The sequence below is a fragment of the Micromesistius poutassou genome (genome assembly GCF_964030765.1).
Source record: "Micromesistius poutassou genome assembly, chromosome: 18".
NCBI lineage: Eukaryota > Metazoa > Chordata > Actinopteri > Gadiformes > Gadidae > Micromesistius > Micromesistius poutassou.
The window spans coordinates 3590220-3600117 of record NC_140288.1 but is presented as its reverse complement, the minus strand read 5'-3'; the positions used below and the strand labels follow the sequence as shown (position 1 = coordinate 3600117).

General features: G+C 46.3%; 1 protein-coding gene across 1 annotated transcript in view; it reads right to left on the bottom strand.

Moving 5' to 3' along the window:
• The window catches only part of arhgap24 (Rho GTPase activating protein 24), a 51345-nt gene that overhangs the window by 28100 nt on the left and 13347 nt on the right, over positions 1 to 9898 (bottom strand). The window contains exon 3 of the mRNA XM_084482720.1: positions 2298 to 2385. Coding sequence (XP_084338846.1) covers positions 2298 to 2385 — 88 coding nt within the window. The remainder of the gene's footprint in view (positions 1 to 2297; positions 2386 to 9898) is intronic.

The window sequence follows — 9898 nt, the reverse complement described above, 5'->3', positions numbered from 1 at the left end:
TTTTCCTCTCCAGCAAAATGAACTCCAAGCAATGAGCTGACCTTCTTCAAGTCTTTAGTACTCGGATATATTAAGTTAGGAGCACTGTTTGACTTCTTTAAGTGGTGTTTTGTTGCGACCATAAGGCATAAATCCTATATTATAGTTGACAGAGGGAGAGAGAGAGAGAGAGAGAGAGAGAGAGTGAGAGAGAGAGAGAGAGAGAGAGAGAGAGAGGGACAGAGAGAGCAGAGAGAGAGAGAGAGAAAGAGAGAGAGAGAGAGAGAGAGAGAGAGAGAGAGAGAGAGAGAAGAAAGACAGAGAGAGAGAGAAAGAGACAGAGAGAGAGAAAGAGAGACAGAGAGAGAGAGAGACAGAGAGAAAAAGAAGAGAAAAAGAGAGAGAGACAGATAGAGAGGGACAGAGAGAGCAAGAGAGAGAGAGAGCCAGAGAGCCAGAGAGAGCTAGAGACAAAATAATGCAGTACTAATATATCACGTTAATAATAAACTATTTCACCACGTCCATCGGCAGTGTCATCAATCTGCTCGGAAAAACCGGAAGTGCAGGGTGGCTTTGCTGTCAGAAATAGTGCACAGTGTTGCTCTCTCTGCCTTTTGCCTAAACAGCAGTGAGTCACTGCAGAGGAATCAAATAAATAAATAAAGTTTGGTGACTTGGGAGACGCAGACACGTCGACAGTGAGGCCCGCAGCATATGTTGGTGAAACTTCTGCAGCGACTCAGTTGTTCACATTCAGATGCATTTGGTGTTGCTCTGGCCTAGAGCATATGAGATGAACAGCTGAGACTGTGTGTGTGTGTGTGTGTGTGTGTGTGTGTGTGTGCACGAGCGCGTGTGCACATGCGTGTGTGTGTTGTCCATGTGTTTACAAAAACACATTCCCAGGACTCCAATTCCCAGGAGACAAACTTCTAGTCTGGGAAAAATATCTGCTATCTCTTTCCAGCCCGCGCTCAATCCTTACCGACCTCAGATAGCGGCCCGTCACGGCATCTGCGTGTGTGTGTGTGTGTGTACGTGTGTGTGTGTGCACACGTGCGTGTGTGTATCAGCGACAGCTTATCTGTGCGTGTGAGGAAGAGTGCAAAACCAAGAAAAAAGAGGCAGGGAGAAAGAGACTGCAAGCAACAAGAGAGAAAGCGACAAAGAGAGAGAAAGCCGGAGAGAGAAGCTTAATGTATTCCGTCAGTGTTTGGGTGAGTGGTGCTCACCCAATCGAGTCACGCAGGGAGGAGACGCCATATATAGACGTACAGGTGGAAGGACCCCCTTGTTAAATATTCAAAAGGCACAAAACAGGAAGTCAAAACAAAACGCAACAGAAAGAAACAAAAATAGGATCTTGCGCATTCCCTAGTTTTGCTTCTATTTGTGGTTTTTAGTTCATGCTGAGATTCCATCTCCCCTCTCCCATTCCTTCGCAGTCTGCCAATCGATCAGCTGCTATTTGTGGCTCCTAGGACTCTGTATCGCACACGCATTACAGCCAGACTACTACGGTCCTGGTGACTACGGCTGTGACCGTAGACGCTCCTGGCAGGAGATTCAAGGTCACTCTGGGACAGCCGACTACTGGGTGGTGCAACCAATGAACCGCTTGTTACCTTGCATGGTGGATGCTGCCTTTGGTGTGTGCTTGTGCGTGTGTGTGTGTGTGTGCGTGTGCGTGAATTGAATGTAATACACTTTGAGAGCCGACAGTCCAGGCCTCCGCTGTAGCTGCTTCAGCATGAAAACAGACACATTTCAAAGTCAGTTGACCAGAAAAAAAAAAAGGTACAATTAAGGAACCGAGAAGAGAATGTATTTGCCCAGTTTGACTTGTAAAAGGAAATGAGTTAAGCTGACTCCACACTTAGATTTACAACATTGTTTTTAAGAGCCAGTAAACTCAAAACCATTTACTCTGTTTTAAACATGGGAACATGTCTTGCAGTGGTTTAGTTTGATGTCTGCGTATGAGTGAGGGTTAAGCTACTCTGACAATTATAGCGTACCGCCGCAGTGTGTTACAAATTTCTTACGAAACATCGCTCATTATAGCGCTTGTACGCAACAACGGTACTAAAAAGTTACCCCGGGGTTGGATGTGGATCAGGTTTGCGGTACTTTTTTTATTACCGTCATTGTGTACGAGCCTCAACCGTACACCCTAGTGCGGAAACCAGGGGGGGTTCACTTCACGAGTTACGGTCATGCACGTTCTGTTTTGATGACTCCAAGTCAACTTAATAAAAATAAAACGTTTTTTTTTTTTACGACGGGTTTATCACAAATGGTTAGTTTTTTCGTACCTGGAGCGATCTCGAAGAGGAACTTCCCTCCTTCATCGCTGTTGGTGGCGTGCTCCGTGACTCTGTTTCCCGATAACACAATGGTTCCCTGGAACACAACAGAAACACACGAGGGACAAGGACAGGAGTCAGAGGCTGAAGGTCCAGGATAGGCCTGGGCGATATGGCTGAAAGACTGTATATATAACTATAGATAACTGTAATGACCTAAAAAGACTAGGAATTACCATGCTGGATTTAAACACTTCTGTTTAACACTTAACATGACCTTCCACTGTTCTTCAGTGATAAATACTCCAATGTCGATACAACAATGTAAATATTGTAGTAAGTAGTAAGTATGAAACCGTGTTTGTGTAACAAACCCAGCTGCTAGATTCGGTGGTCCAGTCTCTTATCGATATATATTGAACATGTTTTTATTGTTCATGTTTTTATTATTTATTATTGATATTGATCAAAAGTCTATCACAATACGATAATTTATTGTTTTATTGCCCAGGCATGGTGCAGGATACGTCGTTTCACCAGGAACATCGACTCGTGCCTCACTGGCCAAACATACTCATTTGAAACCGTATTGCATGGCTCCATGAGACCGGAGCCACAGAAGGGAGGAGGAGAGAGATGGAGGGAGAGAGGAGGGAAGGGAAGAGAGGGATGGAGCAAGTCAAAAAGGGAGGAGGAGAGAGATCAATGGAACGGAAGACGAGCGAGTGAAGGAGAGAGATATGGATCAAGGAGATACCAAGTACCATATAATCAACCATCAAGAACATCACGTTCATTGAGGGGCTTCATAAATATATTAAACATTGTTAAACCAGCCTCACATAATAATTGACCCGTATCAGAGGCATCATCATAGGGACTAACACAGGCATGGCTCATAACACTAATGATGCGTCTGCTACCTTAATAGCAGACTTATCATCCCTAGTTTAGTCCAGTAGAAGCGCTACATCAAAGGAGCAGACCTGTAATTAGTGTAACGAGCGACACCTGCGTTTGCCCCACGACGCCGCCTCTGTGATAGAAGGTGCCGCACGCTTCGACCCTAATCACTTGAACGCACGACACACGCAATAAAAAAAAGGGGGGGCGCGATCGTCCCTCGAGTCGACTGAACGAGCGGCGCGCCCCTTCCGACCTTTTGGCGACACGCGACGGCGACGGAGCGGCCTTCATCTCGCCCGGCGGGGGGGGGGGGAGAGGCTAACGATGCTAACGAGCACAAGCTGTGGACGGGTGTCCAGTTCTCCACTGACTTCTAAGGGACCCCACCCCGCCCCCCCCCCCCGCCCGCCCCCCCCCCCCGCCCGCCCGCTGGTCGGTCGGCCGGTCGGTCTGCTTCCTGCTCACAGGCTACAGACACATGATTAGAGGGAGGGCTTTAATAAGCCATAAACACCGCGACGAGCAGGAAGGCTGCTGACCTAACCCGGAGGAGACCCGACGCCGCGGGCGACAAGACTTAAAAAGAGGTTGTGTCCCGGGCTTGGGAAGAAATCAGGCCGTGCAAAGAGAGAGAGAGAGAGAGAGAGGAGGAGGGAGATTGTTGCTGTTTTGTGGAGCACAGCAACAGAGACAACCAAGCTGGTAACAGAACGCAGTGCAATATGCATCAGTGGTCGCGCAACACGTGAGATTGTTTTATAGGGATTACGACCAGGCAACATAAAAGCAACCACAGTTGGTTGTTAGGGAATGACTCATACTACTACTACTACTACTACTACTGCTGTTACTGTTTGTGTTTGCATGTGTGTGTGTGTGTGTGTGTGTGAGTGTGTTAGCATGACGACATGAGTGGGATTGCGACCAAACGCCGCCGCAAGTGAATTGTTAGGGATGACTTCATGGTACCACAAGTAGTACTATTACTGCTGTGTGTGTGTGTGTGTGTGTGTGTGTGTGTGTGTGTGTGTGTGTGTGTGTGTGTGTTTGTATGTATGCGTGTGTATGCATGCATGTTTGTGTGTTTGCGTGCGTGTTTGTTTGTGTGTTCGTGTGTGTGTGGTGTGCGTGTGCGTGTATAGCCAAGAATTCATGCATGTCTGTGTGTGTGTGTGTGTGCTGATCTGGGTGTGTTCCGACCACCAAAGCCATGTTTTCTTCCTCTGTATTATAACCATTTTTCCTTAAAAACCACAACACTGGCAGGGTGTTAGCTCTCGCTCTCTCTCTCCCTCTCTCTCTCTCCCTCTCTCTCTCTCTCTCTCGACCACAGTTTCCACAGGGGTGTTCTCCTCTCCTCTCCTCTGGTCTCTTGTTTTGCAGAAGAGGAACCGGGGCCGCCGTCTCAGACAAAACAATATTTATAGACCTTATAGTGTCCAGAGCAGAGGGCCGCGCCTCTCCCCCCCCCGCCCCCCCGCCCCCCCGCCCAGTGGTTCACTGTGCTGCCCTCCTAGAAGATGCAGTGGGATGTGAGGTCAGCCCTGCACTCACTTCATAGACAGCAGGTCTGGGGTTTGTAACAGGTCACCGGACCAGAGTGGATTGGAGATGTTTTGGAATTGCCATTGTGTACATTGTATTTTGTGGTGGTGGTGGTGTACAAGCGCACACACACGCAGGCACGCACGCACGCACAGACACACACGCACATGTACAAGCGCAAGCAGATACACACACAGACGCAAGCACACACACACACACATACACTCACACACACACACAAGGGCCCGAACACACACACACACACACACACACACACACAAACACAAACAAGGGCCCGAACACACACACACACACACACACACACACACACACACACACACACACACACACACACACACACACACACACACACACACACACACACACACACACACACATAAAAGCGCTTGCACACACCCTCACACACACACACGGGTCCCTGGTGTTGGTACCACCACTACACGGGGAGCTGAGTGGTTTAAGAATAGAAAGGCATCATTTTGTCGCTTGGCATTTCCTTTTCAGAGCAGCGCGTCTGGTCTGATCTATTTTCTACGGCCGCGCTGGGAAAGTGCACAGCCCGCAGTTCCAACAGTTCCGGAGACGGTCTCAGAGGTTGTCGGTTGAAATTCCTAACGCCGAATGTATTTATATAAAAAGTATTTATTCCCGCACGGCGGCGGAGGCACAGAGCTGGAGGGCTAGCTCGCTCTTCGGCGGTTAGGATGTTTCGCCCCCCAGCCTGAAAAGTTCCGGGGGTTTGAAAACCCCCCAAATGTCCGGACTATCGCTCTATCCGTCGGCATTCCTTGAGCACAACATGCCGTACAACACCCTATCCGCTCCTTAATAACCTCTGCACCTCCTGTCCGGTGAATTCACTGTAAGTCACTTTGGATAAAAGTGTGTGTGCGCTACTAAAAATACAGCTGAGGTCGAGGCCTGGATTAAGAGCATCCGTTTCAGTCCCGACCTCTGCTTACAGTGACAGCGGGTGTTTACTGCACGCGGCGCTACCAGGAATGTGTTTTCCCTTTTTTTCCGCCGGAAGCGCAAAGTTGAATACAGCGATGCTGGAAAACACAACAAAAAAGTTTTCCAAAGGATTCCAAGCTAAGGCAGCTGTTCGGGGCACCCGAGGGTGCGTTTCCGCATGTACACGCATGCATTTTACTAATTAGTCAAACCGGTGGATAATTGTCGCCAGGCTCACCTGGGGGCCAAATCCGGGCCAGATATAAACCGGCCCGACACACTTCATCAGCAACACGAGCCAATCCACGACCCCCGCCTGCCATACATGAAGCTGTATTTTTAAGTGTGCAACCATGTGGTGTTGTGGATAACTTTAGTTATAAATAATCTCCCAGTCTCCCTCCCTCAATGTGACTGAAAGGCACAGAGGGCATCGACCACGATTACTGTCCCACTAGAATTCCTCGAGTCGAAATCACACACTCTTGATTACTGTAATATTGATGCCAGCCCCATAAATGAGACATACATGAGGTGACCCCCTTTTTTTTTAAACAAAGTACTTTCTTGTCTCATCACATTAGTCTGAGGAGTTAGCTTTCCGGGGTTAAGTGTTTTGCTAACAGCATGTGTGCGGGACGTGTGATGAGGAAGCTAATTAGCACACGCTACTGAGAGCACTGAGCTAGTGACCCGACAGGACCTTAATCACATGGAAGGTCACATGGTACGTACCAAGCACACTTCACAACGGGGGGTTCCTAGCTGAACGACGGAGAATAGAGAATAGCGTTCCTAGCTTCGGTCGCTATCTATCGTCACTATGTATCTTCTCTCCCCCCTCTCTTCTTCCATTTCTTACTTCCCCCCTCTCTCTCGTATGAATGTGTTCGTTTTTTATTATTGTTCGTAGTATAGCAATAAAGAGACCATAAAGGGACTCTTTTGATCGGTTTCCACGGCGGCACTGCATCGTACATGTTCAGAGAAACGCGGATGGATATAAAAATACCAAGAATGACAGAAATGTCAACGTCAACGTTTGTATTGAGGCAATCCATACATCGATTCGACATACATCAAAATATCTCCCCCTCGTCAACCTGCTTCATTATAATAAAGGACTAGGATGACTCAGACTGACTTGACTCACCAGCTATGGTTGACCACAGCAGAGTTGGTATCAGAGTACATCTCTGAACCCCAGGTAGACGAATGATTCCAGAGAGCATTTCGACATGTCAGTGGAGTCTTAAGGTGGATTTAAACTACTCCGTAAAGTGCTGTATGTAGATACGGAGAGCCCTCTCCGTCAACGGAGAGCCCGTCGGAGACCCCCTCTACGTGCGCATTCAATAGATGAGCAACAGAGACGGACAGAGACGGCAAGGGCTGTGATTGGTCCTCTAACAAAATCATTTCCGGAATCACTTTCCCCGGTTTGACGTTGCACCTGATTGCACTTTGTACATTGTTCACTTTGCACATTAAGGACTAATAAAACACCAAATAAGATTTGAAAAGCTTTGGAAGTTTATCTTCAACACTATTTACATGGTTAGTAGTCAGCATATAAGATCGTGAATTGCATCGCGATTCCGACATCCCGACGGAGGACTGCGACTGCTCGAGGGGTCTCCGTAGCTACGGAGTCGGATTACGGATTACGGATACGGAGTAGTAGACTTTCAACTTTACTGTTCTGATTTCTTGATTTAATGATTTGTGAGTCAATTTCGTAGACAAAAAAAGTAAAAAACAATCAGAATCAGATTATGATGTTTGAACAGTTATCCCCTCCCTAGTCTCCTGGAGGAAGGGAATATCATTTCAGCTGTGGACTAATCCTATTTTGTTCTTTTTAGGCTTATTCTATTTAGTTTTGCCAACCAAAGCGTGAAATGAATGATTGATTAGTTGCTCTCTCCACCTTCCCACACAGAGGAGTGTTTGGGGAGGTCTCTTTTGCAATAGTTACACCAATTAGGAAACTTGTAGCGGGAGTATAACTTGTGCCTTGCCTGTTAATATTTGATACCCTATGATCCAATCGCTGGAGGATAGCACATGCATTATTCTCTGTAGTGAATAAAAAAGGGCATTTTCATTGACTATGAAATTGTGGTTGTTGAATAAATTCTTAATCTTGTTTTTACGAAATGGTGTTTTTCCACCACCCGCAAATGTTTATGTTTCATTAAACTGAGCAAGTAGTAAAATCCAATAGTAATAAACATCCGATCTGCGATGGCAATAACCACAAAAATGATGAATTTCAGTGACAACTGAAAGCGATTAACAAGGGCGCTCTAAAATGAACCAATAACACCTCATTTACAGATTTTCCTTATTGTTAAGTCGCGTTTTATATGTACTACGCCCCTTTCTACTGCGGGCTTGTCACGTCTCGGGGTGTTGAAGCTCACAGCCGAAAGCGTACCGGGTTTCGTGCCCGGTGTCTGCAGCCTAGGCTGTGAGGTATCACAGCGCAAAGACGCCTCACAGCTGCTCCTGAACTTTGGATAAACACGTCTGCTAGATGAAGAAATAGGAAAAAGCAAAGCAAGGAGTCAGGGTTGTGGGCCAAAGTCCACGTCACACCGGGCCGGAGTCATTCCTTGTTAAGGAATAAAAGTGAATGAGGTGTGAAAGCTCCTTCAGAAAGTAACGTAACCTCACTGACCTGCCTTTTTTTTTATGGTTTATTTAAACCAGTATTGTATCATTAGTCATCCTTTACACTCCATTTACCGTCGAAGTACAAAAAAAAAAAACACAGGTTTGTCGAAACTAGTGGAAAGTCAAAGTCAAACTGTTTGATTTCTTAAAGGTGCAGTGTGTAGAATTGAGTTGCATCTGGCGGAACGGAACTTGGAAGAAATGGAATATAATATTATGTTAGTATATTTTAATATGTGTATAATCCAATGAAAATATAAATCCTTGTGTTTGTAGTAACTCAGAATGAGACAGAATTATATCTACATTGGGAGCGGGTCCACTTCCACGAGGCTTGTCATGTTGCACTGCCATGTTTCTAAAGTACCCCAGGACGAGCCAACAGCTTGACACTTGGCCACTCGATGCTGTCGTAAATTAAGAAATCCTTTTGGACCAGTACAGACCACCATAGCTTCTCCTCTTCTTGTTGTAAAGGAAGAGATGAGGGGGGTATTCAGTTGGTTTCAATCTGCAACCTCACCGCCAGATGGTGTTAAAACCTACACATCACTCCTTTAAACATGTGCACATTGTCTAGCTAGTTAAACACACATAGTTTGTTTCATTTCAAAGTTTGTGCAAGCCTTGACGTGTGACTCTTTATATATTTCTGTACGTGGGTTTGCATGTGTGTGTTTCTGTATGTGTGTGTGTGTGTGTGTGTGTTTGTGTGCATGTGTGTGTTTGCATGCAAGGGTTTGCATGTGCATGCATGTGTGTGTGTGTGTGTGTGTGTGTGCGTGTCTGCATGCATGCATGCATGTGTTGTGTGGGCGTGTGTGCGTGTGTTAGAGCCCCTCGCAGCGACCTTAAGACCTAGCCTCTCAGCAGCTTATTACAAACTTCTCACTCGCTGGCGTTTCAAACGGTGGCGCATTAAAGTAATCCCCATGCATGAGTCAGATTTATCTGTCTCCCCCCAAGACCAAAGCCCACGGAATGGCGCCGATAAGAATCCGCCCTGCCAGAGCGACGGCCCTGCGGAGGCCAAAACATTCCCAGCTTGGCGGTGAGGACGTTAGCTGACACCAGAAATCAAGTGGCACCTTGCTTCAAAAGAAACCGCTCCAGCGCGGCCAAGCTGAGGACAGAGTCAACTTTGCTGGCTCACTGAAAAGAAAGAACTATAAATATATAACTGTGAACTGTCTAAAAGAGTTCAAGAAAAAAAAAAGCCCTGACATGTACCAATGATATATAAAGAAAAAAGTAAATAAAAAAGAGTTCATGAAAAATGAATTACTATTGAACTATTTTTTTTAAAACTATTTAGTCATTTAGTAGACGGTTTTATCCAAAGCCTGATAGATGGACTATAATAAGGAGCAGGTATGTGTTAAGGCATCTTTCTCATGGATGCTGGGAGTCCAACACCCTAGACCCAGACTAGACTATCTGGCTGTAGGGATTATAGCTTCATAGGCTGGAACAACAAACGCTGATCTCACATTTTGTTAAAACAC